Raw genomic sequence first — 17383 nt, 5'->3', positions numbered from 1 at the left:
CCAGGCTACTACACCCAGCAAAACTCTCAATTACCATAGATGGAGAAAACAAAATATTCCATGGTAAAACCAAATTTATGCAATATCTTTCCATAAATCCGGACCTACATAGGATAATAGATGGAAAACACCAACACAAGGAGGGAAACTACACCCTAGAAAAAGCAAGAAAGTAATCTTTCAACAAACCCAAAAGAAGATAGTCACACAAACATGATTACACCTCTCAGAACAAAAATAACCACTTTTCCTTAATATCTCTTAACATCAATAAGAGAATGCTTACATGCGTATACACTAGGAGCAATGATCTGGCTTACTTTTCACCATTTGTCACTGGCTTGGAGGTTCATGGGGACGTTTAAGACTGTAGTTTTGTTTAGACAAACTCAGTCAATATCTTATCTCCTGCTTTGCACCTGTGGTGTATATCTTCTTTATGACCTTAGGTTAGTGGTAACCCTTGAAATGTGCCCTAAGGTTTAGAAGTCTGCTGTTATCTCAGAAGCAATTAAGCAATCCTGTTAGAAAAGGAACTGGAATGGCTCTGTAGGGGTTGCCATTTGGAAACAATGGCAACCCTTGCATGCTGGCTGTTTCTGCAGAATAAACGCTTCTTTGTCTTTGCATACTATCTGAATCTGGGGTCTTCCTTCAGCAATTTTCGGACCCTTACAGCGTCACTATATTTTGCTTGTTATTCATAGTTAGGACTCTAAGGCCATGTATTTTAGGTTTTTCTTCCAGTAATGACTTTTAATATTAGAGAGGTATTAATTCCTCTCTAATCTTGCTGTAATGACATCCCACAGATTCTGATAGGTCGTATTCCTATTCTTGAACTTCAAAATTTTTCTCAGATTAAAAAAATTATGGTGTGTTGTAGCAGGAATGGCAAGGTCACTGCTATGTAAACGCCAGGGAGCTGCACAGCCACAGAAGCATCTCCTACAGGAGGACCTAATTGAGGCCTGCTTGAGAGACCAAGGATTGCTGGTGCAGACAATGCCAGCCAATCGGAACTGCTGTTTAGAAGAGATGCTTTCTTGGGGCTGATGGGGACTCGGATGGAGGGTTTTAAAGGAGCTGGCAGCAGTGTTCAGATGAGCTTGCTGTGTGCTTTCCACCTGCTCCCGCTCCCGGAATCTGTGTCGTTGACTCGGCACCACCTCACCTCCAACCCCCAGGGAAGGTAGGGTTAGGGCAAGTAGTCTGAGGCACAGACGTGTGCGTGTGTGTGTGTGTGTGTGTGTGTGTGTGTGTGAGTGTGTGTGTGCAGTGTGTGTGTGCAATGTGTGTGTGCGTGTGTGCAGTGTGTGTGTGCGTGTGTGTGTGCGTGTGTGTGTGCGTGCAGTGTGTGAGTGCAGTGTGCATGTGTGTGTGTGTGCAGTGTGTGTGTGTGTGTGAGTGTGTGTGTGCAGTGTGTGTGTGTGAGTGTGTGTGTGCAGTGTGTGTGTGTGTGTGTGCAGTGTGTGTGTGTGTGCGTGTATGTGCGTGTGTGCAGTGTGTGTGTGCACACCATGGCATGCACTCGGAGGTCAGAGGACAACTTGTGGGAGGAGTTGGTTCTCTCCTTCCACCAGGTAGGTTCCGAGGATCAAACTTCAGCCTTTTTGGTACGCACTTCTCACGGCGATCCGTCCTGCCTGTCCCATTTTGCCTATTTTGGCTTTGTCTCTGATCCAGGTCCATTATTAGTTTACAAATATGTGGATTTTCTTTTTAAGTAGCCTGTCATCTTTTCTGATCTTTCTCTTTTATGGAGAGAAAATGTATATGTCACGATTCAAATACTTTTACATTCATTACAATTTGCTTTATAGCCTAGAATGTGGTCCTTTTGGCAAATAGAGCCATACTGTACTGGAAAAGAAAATAAATTATATACCACGGTGTGGTGAGGTGTTCCATAAATATTGATTAAGTCAAGTTGATTGGTAGTGCTGTGGGGTCTTTTATGTATTTATTGATTTTTCTTTCTTTCTGTTTTTAGTGACTAGTGAGAGAGAGAGAGAGAGAGAGAGAGAGAGAGAGAGAGAGAGAGATTAAAACCCATGAAAAAATAACTGCAGATTTTCCTACAGGTAGTTTCAGGGTTTAAGTTTCTATTGTTGCCTCTTGTTCATTTCTTGAAGACTATGCGGGATGCCCTGCTCAGCCCTGTCAACTTGACACAGCCCAGAATCACCTGAAGAAGGTGTCCTGGTTGAGTAATCGATGTCATCAGGTGTTGCGGTGAATATATTTATATGTTGCTCAATGCTCCCGGGGGTGTGTGCAGCTCTGCACCCTCCTAAGAACTCTGGATTCACAAATGAAAGACACGCTAGCTTAATTTTATCATGCCTTAACTGCGCAACAGCTGGACTTCTCCCTAACTCCACATGGCTAACCCACTTTCCCCTCCAATATTCCCGAGTTATACTTGCTAAATCTGTATTTCATCTCTGCTACCCCAGACCCAATCGGGGCGTGTGGGACCACTTACCCAGAGTCTTACCTGTTAGTGGGTTCTTTAGTCTGATGGCTCATTCTGCCCCTTCTCTCCTCAGCATTTCTTGCCTAGGAATCCAAAAAGTCCCGCCTCTCTCCCCTTTCCCAGCCATTGGCCGCTGGCTCTTCAATGACCCAGCAAAAAACCAACTGTTGGCAGGGACCTGCTGCCAGCGGATGTGCGAATTCCCACGTAAGCACAAAACAAACTCCCAATAATGAGGTTGGCCTGTGGGCGTGTCTTGGGTGGAGACTGGCTTGATTGGTATCTGATGTAAGAGGGTCCAGCCCAGCGTGGCTGGTACCATCACAGGCAGCTGCTGTATCCTGGGCTGTATCCGAAAGCTGAGTAAGTGCGAGCCTGAGAAAGAGCCAGCCAGCAAGCAGCGTTCTTCCAGGTCTCTGCCTCCAGTTCCAGCCCTGACTTCCCTCAGTGATGGGCTGTGACCCAGAAGTGTCAGTCCAATAGCGGTTCCCCTCCTGGAGGCGGAGCTACCAGACTACCAGCTGGGGGTCAAACACACAGCCTGTAGGGATGTAGGTTTAAACCTTCCAGCAAGTGTGGCAGGGTAATAATGGCTTACATTACTAGATCACAGAGAAATGGGAGGGACATTGGTGTGGAATGTGAAGATATAAAAAATGTTAAGGGCGGAAACGTGAGACCAGAGTGGGATTTGGACAAATATTTCTGAATACAAAACTTCAAGGGTTAGAGTGTTTTCACACAGCAACAGTAGGTCACACCTACTCCAACCAGGCCACACCTCCTAATCGCTCTCGAGTAGTGCCCGTCCCAGATGACCAAGTGTTCAAATATATGAAGCTATGAGGACGTTTTTTATTCAAACCTTCACAATGTGTCTGTGTCCCTAACTACAGCAAGGAACATACCTTATTTTCTTTGCTTTATCCCTGCCTGCAGAACATTGATGTGGGTTTTTCTTTATGGCTTTTTCTTTCTGTTTTTCTCAGTTTGTGGCAATCTAACAACAGGCAAATCCATTAAAATCTACTCACACAAATTTTCCAATAGCTAAGACTGGTTTCCTTTTCAGCAATTTATATATATATTGGTTTTTCGAGACAGGGTTTCTCTGTGTAGCCCTGGCTGTCCTGGAACTCACTCTGTAGACCAGGCTGGCCTCAAACTCAGAAATCTGCCTGCCTCTGCCTCCCAAGTGCTGGGATTAAAGGTGTGTGCCACCACTGCCTGGCTTCAGCAATATTTTAAATTAAGGTCTATACATTGTATTTTCAGACATCTCCTTATCACACACTTAGCAGAGAGCAGTGTGGTCTAACTTTTATGCTCACTGGGAGACCAGGGATTTTATGTGGTTCACTTTATTGCAGCATTTGCTTTATGGCAGAGTGGACCTGTAATAGCATGAGGTGTGCCTGTGAATTACAGGGGCTTGCATCTTCTTTCAGAAGCTGCCATCTTGCATTGATTGTTGTCTGTCTCAGTAATTTGCCCATGTTTTGGGGCTATGTTTTAGTTATTCATGGTGGGAAGACAGACCCATGCCTTGAATGTGGGACCTGATTTCACCTAATTTTTTTTTTTTAACTTTCAGTCTCCAAAATAATGGGTTCCTTCATGACATTTTCATTTCTATATATCATTATATTCCTCCAGGAAACCAGAGTCCATAAAAGCCATTCTTGGAGTCTGTCTCTTTTCAGGAGCCATTTGTGAATGTCTCTTATTTTCTTTCTTTAAAAAAAAAAAACCCTGAATTTCTGACTCCAACAAAATTGCTATTTTACATTTTTGTTAAGATGATTTTCTTGCATTCCAGGATATAGAAAATTGATTTTAGTCAATTTTCTAAAATCCCAGGGAGTGATTGCCTTCTCTCTCCAGGGAGTTGATACTGTGAACTGGCATTTGGTTAGTCATGCTAGACGTGACACATCTGTCCAAGGGGCTACGAGGCATTCTAGAACACTCTGGCTAATCCAGCTACCCCATGAGGGGTAATGGAACGGTTACTGCAGCTGGAGAAGACAGTTCCATCCCTGGGTGAGCTGATCACCACTCAGCAACCCACAGAGACGCGTCTGATGTTCGCCCATCTCACAGACAAGGATGTGGCTCACAGAGGTTCAACAGGTGTGGATGAGGGCCAGGTTCTCAGCCTCTGGGCTTGACTCAGAGATATCTGACGTTGACGGATAGCAGTGATAGTAGGAGACCGTTTGGTCAGATACAACCACTTCCCGTTCTCAGAATCACCTTTGCTCCGGCCGGGAGCCCTGCATGTTTCCCTGACTCCAGTGTTGGCTCTGTACCCTCTGTAACCGCTCCCTGGTATTCCCTGTGGATTGGCTCCTGGATCCTTGTAGAAACCAAGGTCTTGGGATGCACAAAACCTTTACAAAGAATGACGTCACCTTTGCTTACAGCTGGCATGCATCCTTCATGCAGTGCAGATCGTTTCTGCAGTACTTACGATGCACGCTGTGTAGACAGGTCTGGCCATTGGCACTTCATATGGCGCTGTATAGCCTGCCTAGTGTTCAGCCCCTGGGTAGGTGCTCTTGCATGCACTGACATACAATGTACATGGATGAGATGCTTGATCAGAAGGAAATTCTCCATGGAGGTATCACCCCGCCTGCTTCCTCCTGAGCCCTCTCTCCTTGACTTGTAGAAGGTGTCTCCTGAGATGTCGTCACAGGCTTGCTTCTCTGTATGTGTGTCTCGGTCAGTGTTCTGTTGCTGTAAAGGGGACACCATGATCATGGCAGCTTTCTAAAAAAGAAGCATTCAATTGGGACTTGCTTACAGTTGCAGAGTTTAGTCGGTTATCCTCAAGGCAGGAAGCATGGTGGCACACAGGCGGGCATGGTGCTGGAGAGTTCTACGTCTGGATCTGAAGGCAGCAGGAAGAGAGAAAGGCACTGGGTTTGGCTTCAGCTTCTGAAACCGTAAAGCCCATACCCAGGGTCACACCTACTCCAACCAGGCCACACTTCCTAGTCCCTCCTGAGTAGTGCCAGTCCCAGATGACCAAGTGACCAAGCGTTCAAATATATGAAGCTATGAGGGCTGTTTTTTATTTAAACCACCACAATGTGTCTGTGTTTATATCTTGACTTCCTTTTCTTACAAGGACAGTCAGATTGGATTGGACCCATCTGATGACCTCATTTAACTTAGGTTCATTTTTCAAGGTCCTGACTCCAGGCCAGCAAAGATGGCTCAGAAGTAAAGATGCTTGGTGTTCAAGGCTGGCCTCCTGACTTCAGCATCCAAAACCTAAGCATCTTAGTTAGGCTTTTATTGCTGTGAAGAGATACCACGACCATGGCAACTCTTATAAGGGACAACATTTAATTGGGGCTGGCTTACAGGTTCAGAGATTCAATCTATTATCATCAAGGTAGGATCATGGCAATGTCTAGGCAGGCATGGTGCTGGAGGAGCTGAGAGTTCTACTTCTTGTTCCAAATGCAGCTAGGAGAAGACTGGCTCCCACGTGCCTGGGGAGAGGGGCTCATTGCTTATCCCCACAGTGATACATTTCCTCCAACAAGGCCACACCTCCTCATAGTGCCCCTCCCTGAGCCAAGCATATTCAAACCACCACACTGAATGTCGTGGTTTGAATGAGAATGCCGCATCCCTTCCCCCAACCCTCGTAGGCTCATATGTTTGAACACTTGGTCCGCAGTTGGTGGACCTAGGAGTTTAGGAGGGCCTAGGAGAGTGTGTCACTGTGGATGGATCAAGATATGAGCTCTCAACTGTCCCTGCTGTCTGTGATGTCTTGGCTCTACCATCATGGACTCTAGCCCTCTGAAACTGCATGCCCAATTAAATGCTTTCAGAACTGCCTTAGGCATCATGTTTTGTCATAGGAATAGAAATGTAGCTAAGACACTATGTAAGGTAGGTAGTGTCTGACAGCCACGTATTCCCTGTAGCCTGCACACACATAGAGTGCTTACAGATATTCTGTCTGCCTGCCCCTGTCTGTCTGTCTGTCTGTCTGTCTGTCTGTCTGTCTGTCTGTCTCTCTCGGTCTGTCTCTGTCTCTCTGTCTGTCTGTCTCTCGGTCTGTCTCTCTGTCTCTGTCTCTGTCTCTGTCTCTGTCTCTCTCTCTCTCTCTCTCTCTCTCTGTATGTGTGTCTCACATGTACTTTTTCTCTTTTAACAATCCTCTCTCCAAATACAATGTCACACTGAAGTACCGGGATCAAGACTTCTGTGTGACTGATGAACTGATTCAGCCCTCAGTGGTGACTCTCAAATAGCTTCTCAGGTGGCCCAGCCCCCAAGTTGCTTCCCAGACTTCCCCAGGGACTAGGGTGGGGTGGGAGAGTGCCTTGAGCTTTTGACCCATCCACCGACAGGATCATTTGTCTTTGTTTCCACCTCTGAACCCTGCAGAACTGTCTACTGGTTGAACTTGAGAAGAAAGAATGTGGCTCTTCCCAGGACACGTGTCAATCAAAATCCTACTTTAAAAACTCAAGAGAAAAGATCAAAGACTGTGGGTTGGGAGGTGGACCAGGGCAGTGCCCAGAGGAAGGTGTCCTTCCAGGTGTCACCAGCAGGGGTCAGACGAGCTCAGAAACATCAAGTTCTCCCCCCTCACCCCCACCCCCCACCCCCAAGAAGACTCCCTACCCTAATCTCTCCTTTCCTTCTTCCCTTCCTCCTCCACTTCCCTTACCTCCTCCCTCCTGCATTCCAGGTCCTTCCTGCCTGGGCAGAACACAACAGTAAAAAGTAACCACAATTTTGCAACAGGGGACTGGCAATGAAGAACAACACCTCCAACCCCCTTAAAGCATGGTGTGGGGAATGACTGGATTGTAATCCACTTGTGCAGTGTCAGCCACTTGGGGACCTCTGTAGGGTGAGGTGGGAGGACACTATACAGAGAATCCCACTTACCACTGGATCAGCACTTCCCAAGCCAGAGCTTCAGCTGAGTTTACATACAGTGCTTACACATTCTCTCAGTCCATGTCTGAGGAATGGCCTTCCCCGCCATGGCTGGGCTGGTGCCCTTCCTGTTAAGGCAAGGGGCTCACTCCTTCCACTCACAAAGCCCCCACCCCTTCCTGCTCTTTGAGAAGAGAAAAAAGGAGGAGCCAGAAAAGGACCTGAACGGAGTGTGTGTAGGAGGTGCAGGTCTTTATGTCTAGACCCTTGAACAACAGCCATGATGTGCTTGGAAAAACAGAGGCTGAGGTAGGGCTGGAGGACGACCTTCTTAGACACACGCTAACTTCCGGGACCATGAACAAGTGACCCCTGTGGCTAAGGGACTTTGCAGGCTTAGTTGCCGAGGGTCTTAAGATGAGAGAAGATCCTAGGCGGCTGAGCACAATTTGTCATGGCGTCTTTGTGAGACCGAGGCAGGAGGCTCAAGGCAGGGGCTATGTGACTATGCCTTAGAACTTCCCCAAACTGATTGATTTGAATAGAATCATAAGATAGTAGATGCCAGGAATATAATATAATAAATAGGATGCCAGGAAGGACAGAGGCCTCTGGATTCCGGAGCGGCTGGGGAAGAGTCCTTTAGAATCTGCAGAGGAACGCAGCCCACGCTAACCTCCAGAACCACACACTTTGTCTCTGTGCATTAGGAATTTTGCACAGCTTTCAAGCATTACTGTGTCCAACTCTGTGTCCGAGCAACAGCAAGGAACCCCTAAAGTGCTGGTGCCAGCTGCTGTCCTGGTTTTGATCTGGTAGGCCGGCCATTTCTTTTATTGACCACTGTTCCTTTTTCAGCTGGTGTGGCCCTGGCTGAAGAGTGATTGTTATAGCAATAAGGAGGGTTCCTAAGAACATACAAAATAGATGGGTGGCATCTTCAAGTGCGGGGTGTCTTTAGTTCCTGGAAGTGGGGCAGTTCCTTTGTTCTCTCCGACCCAGTGCATATGTCGCAATGTGGTATCCTAAGCCAGACCTCTGCCCTGGCCTCTGCAGCGGTTGGCAGGACAGCGGATCCACGGGTGGCAGTGACAAAGGTATGAGCCATGGCTATTCCCCCCCGAGTATCGAGTGTGTTTTGTTCTTTCCCCCAGTCACACCGGGCGAGAGGCTAGGACGCCTTTGTAATCATCATCACAGCCCCTCGTGCTTTGGCATAGGGCATTCGCCTCTTCCTGGAAAGCTTGGGCTGCCTCATTTGCTTGAGATCCAGTTTCTCCAGTTAAAGACCGAGTTGGCCCCATGCGTCAGTGTCTTTACTGGTGGATTCACCAGGTCCCACTTTCCGTCCTCTCTGTTTTCCTCACAGAAGCACATGCCCAGCGATGGAATCTGGAAGAGGGTTCAGTATGTTTATAATATTCTGTTACAAGTCGATCAACATTGGAGCACTTCTTAAACCCACTGAAAATGTGTCTCTGGGTCAGGGAGGGGACCCGATGGTCCCAGGCTGCCAGGGAACCATGGAATCAATGCCAGCACCTAGCATTTAATTTCGCCTGGGGATGATCAGCGCTCTCAACAATGGGTTACATTGTTACCTAGAGATTCCTTACAACTTGGAGTGGGACTGCTAAGCATTCTGGGAGCCATGGGTCTGTCCTCCTTTCCCACAGAATTACCAGGCCCACATACCTCCAGGGGGATGGGGGGTGGGATGGGGGTCATAGGGGGAGTGAAGGGGGAGGGGTGTGGGGTGTGGATGGGAGACCCTGCCAACTAGCTACAAGTTACCTTATCCCTGCCTCGGCAGCACAGAAAAGTTCAGGATTGCTGGTTTAGACTATAGAACAAAGCACAAGGTGAAACGCTGGCCCTCCATGCCTTCATCTGTAAAATGGACCAGCTCATTGGATCCTTGTGTTGAGGCTTTTCTGTCCACATGCCTTTCTTACCGGTACTATCTCACCCTCTTTTTAACATCTAGGAATTCTTTGGTCAGACAAAATTTGCAAACATCCCAAGATGCAGGGAGGAATCTAAGGAGATGCTACCGCTGACTCGGGAAAAAAAATCATCCTCTCTGCAGACAGGGACTGCCAGGAGGGTGTAATGGGCTGCTCAGTGGAAAGCCTTGAATACTCTGTCAGCAAAGCCCTTGGATAAACTTCTGATCTGCAGGCTGTCTAATTTGGGGTGGGGTTGATGTAGACTCCCAAGTGGTCAGCATAAGAAAGTTCTAATGTTTAGAATTTATAGGAATCATTTTTTCTCTTGTCCTTGTTCTCATCTTCCTCTTCTTCCTCCTTCTCCTCTTCCCTCCTTCCTCCTTCTAATCAACTGGGGTTCCCTATGTTGCTTAGGGAACCGGTAACTCGTAAGTTCAGAGGTCAGCCTGCCGCGGCCTGCCGAGTAGGTGCCATTACAGAAGGTCTGCTCCATCATGCTTAGCTCTTATCGGTAATTTTCTATACCAATAGAATCAGGGCACAGGATCACTGGTTAATTATCTTGATGAGGAAGAGAGAGAGAACTGGTCACCAGGGGAGGAAGAGCTAGTCTAAGGTGAATAATTCAGGGTCTGGCCACCGCCTTCTCTGATCTGCTGGGGTATATTCAATAGGTCACTCAAAGTACCACCAATGCATGTTTGTCACCAGTCTGCCATTAGAGTCTTTCATGAGACTGGCCCAGCACCTGGTCATGCTACAAATAGCTACAGTGAGTTCCCATTTGTCCTTTGACAGGTGACTCAGAAGGTGAGTGGGTGGAGGTTCCTTCCATCTGCCACTACCCCTCCCAGGCCCTCCTGAGGAAGGCAGGACCACACAGGGTCTAGCCTTCTCTTACTCAAACAGTGACTCCTGACTCCTCATGGGACTCTTGTTGTGCTCTTAGAGCTGCAAGGGATGGGCTATGGGCTAGCTCTGAACAAACCCTGAAACTTCTTGACACTGATGGCTGCAAAAGCAGGGGAGACTGCCACTTGGGTGTTAGGGTGACAGGTTTACCCCACAGCTTCTGCAGGTATGCCCTCCATGGGAGCAGGTGGGCACATTCACATAGTCTTGCCAGCCCTGGGTTTGATGGATGCTTGTCATTCTATAAAGAGTGCCATGGCCCAGCCCCTGCTTTACTTGGAGGTTAAAGAGGCATAAGAGGGTCACATACCTTTCTTACCAGTTGGGCGAAATCCCCACATTCTCTGGGTGGGAGCCCAAGGAGTGGCCTCGTACAGGAGTCGAGCGCTGAGCTGTGGCTCACAATGAGGGTGATGCCCACTGTAGACAAAACATGTCAAGGTCAGAGCAGGCCCAGAGAGCACTTTGCAACATATAAGCCTCTTCAATGTCTTATGGGTCCAGCTACTGTGCCCCTGTGAGGTGGTGGGGTGGGAAGTATCATGTGTAAGAAGACCCAGTCTTTTGCCATGGTTTAGAGCACACCACCTTGTGATGTGGGGCCTAGGGCTAGGGTGTGGTGACTGTGTGCCAGCTTCAAGGATGGCATACAGAGTATCTGAGTCTCTATCCTCTTGTGGCTGGCTGCCTAGGTCCTGTCAGCCACAGGTCGGTGTGGGATGGCTGCTATCCAGACCCAAGCCAATCACTTAATCTGGCTTATCACTGTGAGCCTGAGATGCCGCCTGCTTTAGATAAGGGTTAGCAGGACTTGGGGAGCCACCTCAGGTGACATGATGGGATCCAGCACCTCGGTGTGTGTCTCACGCTGGACAAAGCAAAGCTGGGAGAGGCAGCGGTTGATGGTGTGGAGCCAGGAGAGCTGGGAGCATGGCTGGTGGTTAGGGTGGGTGGGCTGTGGCTCAGCCTCCCTTTCCGTAGGCATTGGCTACCTGATCCTTCTGTCATTCTGGGCTTCTCTTCTTTCCATAGTTGGTGATGACCCTGATATTCTAGGGCCATCCATTCTTAGCACCAGAGCTCATGCAAACCTGGTGTGATGGTTTGCATATGCTTGACCCAGGGAATCCACTATTAGGAGGTGTGGCCTAGTTGGAGTGGGTGTGGCCTTGTTGGAGTAGGTGTGTCACTGTGGGTGTGAGCTTTAAGACCCTCATCTCAGCTGCCTGGAAGTCAGTCTTCTCCTAGCAGCCTTCAGATGAAGATGTAGAACTCTTAGGTCCTCCTGTACCATGCCTGCCTGGATGCTACCATGTTCCTGCCTTGATGATAATGTTCTGAACCTCAAAACCTGTAAGCCAGCCCCAGTTCAATGTTGTCCTTTATAAGAGTTGCCTTGGTCACGGTGCCTCTTCACAGCAGTAAAACCCTAACTAAGATACCTGGGCTACATGGAGTATGAGTATGCATCCACTCCCTGTCATGGTGGAGACGATGTACTGTCTTAGCCAGAGTATGGGAGTGAGGAGGTAGAGACATTAACAGGTCAGAATCAGCCAGTCCCATCCCAGGGAAGCCCGAGGCTGTCCCCCTCAAGCCTGTGGGACACTCACTGTCCTGTGGGCATGTGTTGATGATCTGCCCCATGCTCACGGTGCATCTCTCCACGTACTGGTCATAGCTCTCAGCTGGCATGAGGGAGCAGCGGGGCAATGCTGGCCTGAGAGGAGATAGAAAGAGAGACATGGGCTGCTGTTCTGGAACCTCCTGGTGAACAAGGGTATGCTGGAGCAGCTGAGTGGGACCATGATCCTCTGGACAGCCTGCCAGGCAGGGCTCATGGGTTCACAGTCAGCAGGGGCTCCCGGATGTGTTCACACTGGCAAAGGGCTGTGGTACCACCAGCATGGAGGCTGACTGAACAGCAGGAAAGCTGTACATCTCACTCTACCTGGAGATAGTCACCCCACGGGAAGGACAAATCACACTCCCCATCACAGACCAGAGTCAGGACCCTCTTCTGGGTGAGGTCCCTTTGTGTCCATCCTTGTAGGGCCAGTTTTAGCAGGAATACCCTCTCTTCCATATGTAGTCAGGTTCCCCAGCCTCCCTCATCTCTAGGTGATGTGTGTTCACTGTAGCTGCCTTCACCAGGAGTCTTGGTTTGACTGAGCAAGACCATAACCCTCAAGCCATTTCTCATTGCCCCGATCCTGCTGGTACTATATACACAGCGCAATCTACCTTACTCTCCATTGCTTGGTTCTACCTCAGTAGATAGATTTTCTTTAGCAGGGTCCAGAGTAGCCTCGGTGGCAGAGATTTGCAAGGTGCATACCTATAATCAAGGTCAACATTGAAGTTTGCTTCTTTCAGCTCCTCCAAGGTCAAGAAGGTCAGCGTGGCCTTGCTGGCTTCCCACTTCATCCACTCAAAGATTCCAGGCTCAACTCTTATCTTCAGCTTCTTCTCCAGTTTGAGTTCTTGGGTCAATGGAAACAAGCATAAGTCACCTAAAGAAACTCCTTCATCCTATATCCGCCTTGGTAGTTAGTGTTTTTGCCAACTTGACACAAGCTGGAGTCATGATGGGAAGAAGGCATCTCAACTGAGAAGACTGATCTATAGGCAAGGCTCTAGCTGTTCTGGAACTCACTATGCAGAGTCCTTGAACTCATGGAGATCTGCCTACCCCTGCATCCCAAGTACTGTGATTAAAGGCATACACTATTACATCCATATCCTTGATTAATTGCTGATTAATTAATTGCTGATGTGGGAGGGCCAAAACCACCCTGGGTGGTGTCACACCTGGGCATGTAATCCTAGGTGCTAAAAGAAGGCAGGCTGAGCAAGCCACGGGGAGCAAGGCTGTACGCAGCACCCCTCCATGGCTTCAGCTCCTGCTTCCGGTTTCCGCTGTGAGTTCCTACCACCACCGATCTGATTGATGGACAGCGATTCGGAAGTGTAAGTCAAGTATGCCTCTTCCTTCCCTGGCTGGTTTTTAGTTAGTGTTTTACCACAGGAATGGAAAAACAAACCAGAACACCAGCCTATAACTGAGTCCAAGGAGACACGTCACATATGTGACTCTTCCCTGGCAAATATCATCCTGGGATCTAAGTGCAGCACTGCTTTCTCTAAGACCCGGACCACCAGGCATTTGCAGGGATCCAAGGACTGACAGCATGCTGCCATCAAGCGGGGCCATGCTGCTTGTCTAGGGGTTCACCATAGGCAGCAGGCTCACCCTGGGGTCTCGATATAGCCCCATATAAAGCTCACTTAATCCACAACGCAGTTTCATCCTTGATGGAATGATATGGTGATGGAGACAGGAAGTCCCGAGGGGGCGAGAGGTGAAGAGTAGGGAAGGAAACTTCTGGAACATTCTGATTTCTCACAGTTCACCCCTCCCAAGAACTTTATATCTTAACCAAAAAGACCTGTCAAGTAAGGCTCTTCCTTCCCCAGTTGGTTGGGATAAAAGTGTAAACAAGAGGGGTTCAGACTAGGGGCAGGACCTCTGCCCCCTGGTGGCAGGCAGGGTGCTGACTTTGGTTAAGAACTTTGTTCTGCAGTGAACAAAGAGGGTTTCTATCTCCTGATATGGACACTTCCATGACCCCCTAAGTAGGGGCAGAACCTTGGTGACCACCAGTCACCCACATGGCAATGTTGTCTCCCATGGCTGAGAGGATCTGTGAATGGCTTCCTGACAGTTGGGAGATGCTGGACAGCTCCCCTCCAGTGCTGACCTTGTCCTGGAAAGTCATGCGTGGATCTAGAAGGGTTCTCAGTAGCCCCAGGTCTCTGGGCTTGTGAATGTTCATTCCCAAGTACTGGAGATGCTGGACAGCTCCCCTCCAGCACTGACCCTGCCCTGGGAAGCCATATGTTGATCTAGAAGGGTCCTCAGTAGCCCCAGGTCTCTGGGCTTGTGAATGTTCATTCCCAAGTACTGAGACACTTGGCAGAACTTAGCCACTTGGCAAAGTATGATGACAAATGTTGACCCTGTGACACCAGCTACCATGGGTCGTACAACCCTAGCACTTTGGGATATTAATGGCTCATTTCTGCCAGCAGCACCTAGAAGGCTGGCTTCTAACTGCCTTAGTTATGGCCACTCCTTGCTCATCATCTCATTCACTCCACACTCTCATTGCTCCCCACGGAGAATATCCTCAAGATCAAGCCAAAGGCAAGGCCTGCTGAGCGTCTCACCTTCCAGGATGTGCTTGGCTGTCTGCACACAGCGCAGAGCTGGAGACGAGAAGACTGCGGTGACTCTGACGCCGCTGTCCAGCAGGGCTTCTCCTAGAAAACAACAGGTAGGAAACTCCCTTCATGCATCAGCCCAGGATGGCGCTTGCCTTGGTAGCAGGCAGGAATGGATGAGACTCTTACCGCTGCTGTACACACCTGCAGCTTAGGGCAGGACCTGCAACTGTGACCAGCAATGGTCTTGTAACTACATTTTATTGTATGGTGGAGGTGGTGGTATGGTGTTGTTGAGGCTGTAAGCAGTGGAGGTTCCTCCCGGCTGGCCACAGAACAGGAATGAGCTGACACTGAATGTGGTCATACTTGGTGTGTGAACCATATCCTTTAGCTGTGTTGAAAGATGGAGCGGCCCATGTTACCAGACATGGGTGTAGCCTCGGAAGCGGAAAGTACCAATAGTAGCCAGGGAAGACCCTAGTCCTGCTTCCTGAGGACCTGAGCTCTGCCCATAGCCTGGGTGAGTCTGAAATGAGGCCTGGGCACCAGATAAAAGTGACTCTGTGGACTGAAAACCCGCCATGCCCCGCTCAAGTCACACCTGCACTGTAGGCTTAAGATGCCTTAATGGCCATTTAGTTGGTCAGCTTAAGGCCAGCCATGGCTTGTGGAAGGACAAGCTGTAATCCAACCATGTTTTCTCTGTGATACTAGAAGCCTAGCTAGTGGCAAAGGAAACCCCATTGCACAAGAGATTTCTGACAAGAGGCTTGGGGTTGTCAGTTACAGGCAAGTTGGAATACTGATCTCCATAGACTGGGACCTTAATCAATGGATCTGTAGCTAAGGCTTTGACCAATAGGAAGAAAAAATATCAGAAACTTGTGACTATACCAAACACACAGGTTTCATGCAAAATTTATGGGATATATATATATATATATATATATATATATATGCATATGTGTATATGTACATGTATACCCATGGATTCTATGCCTACAAAGGATCCTGGCATCTATCCCCCAGTACCCCATGGGGTAACTGAGAATAAGTTAATGTAAGTCTGCATTCTGTACCAATATGTCTTCTGCAAAGGAGAAGGCTGACAGAAAGGGATGATGTGAAGACATCAAGGCATGCTGCACCATGGCGAGCAATGACATACCACACCATGGAGCAGTAGAAAGAGGTACGTCTCCCTCATAGCCTCAGAAGGAGCCATCTGCTTGTACCATGACCTTGGGACTTCAATTTCTGCCCCCAGATGGTGGCAGGGATATAGCAGCTAGGGATGCTTCTTACCTATGTGACACATCCCTGGATGCTCCCATGTATGTACACCGAGAGCTGGTCAAACACCGTTGTAAGCATTTGGGCATGAAGACAGGACTTCTGGGACACACATACAGGCTCACATGACATATAAGCATGTCATGTCTCCTAAGGAAGGAGGAGCCCAAATGGGCTGTGTACAGCTGGTGTATCCCAACCCCAGAACTAACTGTTGTCTGATGGGGAGCCTGAAACAGTCACAGTGTGAACCCAGCCTCCCACCCTGAGAGCTGGCAGGAAACCCCTGTGGCTCACACAGGGTGAGAAGCAGGAAAGCTAGTTCTAGTGGGTTCCTGTAGCTAACCAGCCAGGGACTGGGGTGTCTGCTTGCCCCCTTAGGCTTGGCTTTCTGAATTTGTACGATGTAAACCAGAGAAGCATCACAATCTCGTCTGTTCCCCAAATTAGATGTCACAGAAGAAGACACCCCAGTCATAAATTCATGAGTCATAGTGCAATATTACCTGTGAGGGGATGTGCCTTTAAAGTGCATGTGTGTCTGTGTGCGCGCGCGTGCGTATGTCTGTGCATGTGTGTCTGTATCTGTGTGTATCTGCATCTGTGACTGTGTCTGTGTCTGTCTGTGTCTGTGCATGTGTCTGTCTGTCTGTTTCTGTGTCTGTGTCTGTGTCTGTGTCTGTGACTGTGTCTGTGTCTGTCTGTGTATGTGTCTGTGTCTGTCTGTCTGTATCTGTGTGTGTCTGCATCTGTGACTGTGTCTGTCTGTCTGTGTATGTGCATGTGTCTGTCTGTCTGTGTCTGTGTCTGTGTCTGTGTGTGTGTGTGTCTGTGCCTGTGTCTGTGTCTGTGACTGTGTCTGTGTCTGTCTGTCTGTGTATGTGTCTGTGTCTGTGTCTGTCTGTCTGTGTATGTGCATGTAAGCTTGTGTGTGGAGGTCAGAGACCAGCCTCAGAAGTCATCCTCAGGGATGCCATTGACCCTTATACCTCAAATGGTATTTCTCACAGGCCTGGAGTTAACCTTGTAGGCGAGCCTGTCTGGCCAGGGAGCTCTGGGGAGCACCCTGCCTCTGCTTCCTCAGCACTGGGAATACAAGTGCATACCACCACACCCAGCTTTTGCACATAAGTTCTGAGGATCAAACCCAGGCCCATGTGCTCACCAGGCAAATATTTGACCAACTGAGCTATCTCCCCAGCTCAGTTTTAATTCTTTAAGTGGCACTCTTGGTGCATATAGTGTTTATTGCTATTTCTTCTCTCTGCAGTGTTCCCTCCCTATATTTCCTTGCTTGCATCACCAATCACACACTCCTGGATCAGATGGCTCCACTTTTGGCCACTAGCTGTGTGACCCTGGGTAAATGATCTAACATCTCAGCCGTGGTTTGAATGAGACTGCCCCCCACTCATATATTTAAATATTTGGTCCCTAATTAGTGGAACTGTTTGGGAGGCATTAGAAGGTATGGTCTTGTTGGAGTGGGGTGTGGCCTTGTTGGAGTGGGTGTGTGGCCTTGTTGGAGGAGGTGTGGCCTTGTTGGAGGAGGTGTGGCCTTGTTGGAGGAGATGTGGCCTTGTTGGAGGAGGTGTGGCCTTGTTGG

At 48.7% G+C, this 17383-nt stretch overlaps 1 protein-coding gene across 2 annotated transcripts in view; it reads right to left on the bottom strand.

Annotated features, from left to right (window-relative positions):
* Positions 1 to 7634: 7634 nt before the first annotated feature.
* Ubash3a (ubiquitin associated and SH3 domain containing A) overlaps positions 7635 to 17383 on the bottom strand; it is a 35149-nt gene continuing 25400 nt past the window's right edge. Inside the window, exons 10-14 of one of the 2 annotated variants that reach the window (XM_021221574.1) lie at positions 14488 to 14580; positions 12596 to 12740; positions 11871 to 11977; positions 10568 to 10677; positions 7635 to 8788 (exon numbers count right to left, since the gene is read on the bottom strand). In XM_021221574.1, coding sequence (XP_021077233.1) covers positions 8651 to 8788; positions 10568 to 10677; positions 11871 to 11977; positions 12596 to 12740; positions 14488 to 14580 — 593 coding nt within the window. In that variant the 3' untranslated portion in view covers positions 7635 to 8650. The remainder of the gene's footprint in view (positions 8789 to 10567; positions 10678 to 11870; positions 11978 to 12595; positions 12741 to 14487; positions 14581 to 17383) is intronic. The other variant, XM_021221575.1, reaches the window with a different exon arrangement.

The sequence above is a fragment of the Mus pahari genome, chromosome 21, assembly GCF_900095145.1.
Source record: "Mus pahari chromosome 21, PAHARI_EIJ_v1.1, whole genome shotgun sequence".
Lineage (NCBI taxonomy): Eukaryota > Metazoa > Chordata > Mammalia > Rodentia > Muridae > Mus > Mus pahari.
The sequence above is the reverse complement of the archived record's forward strand: the minus strand, read 5'-3'. Positions and strand labels throughout refer to the sequence as shown.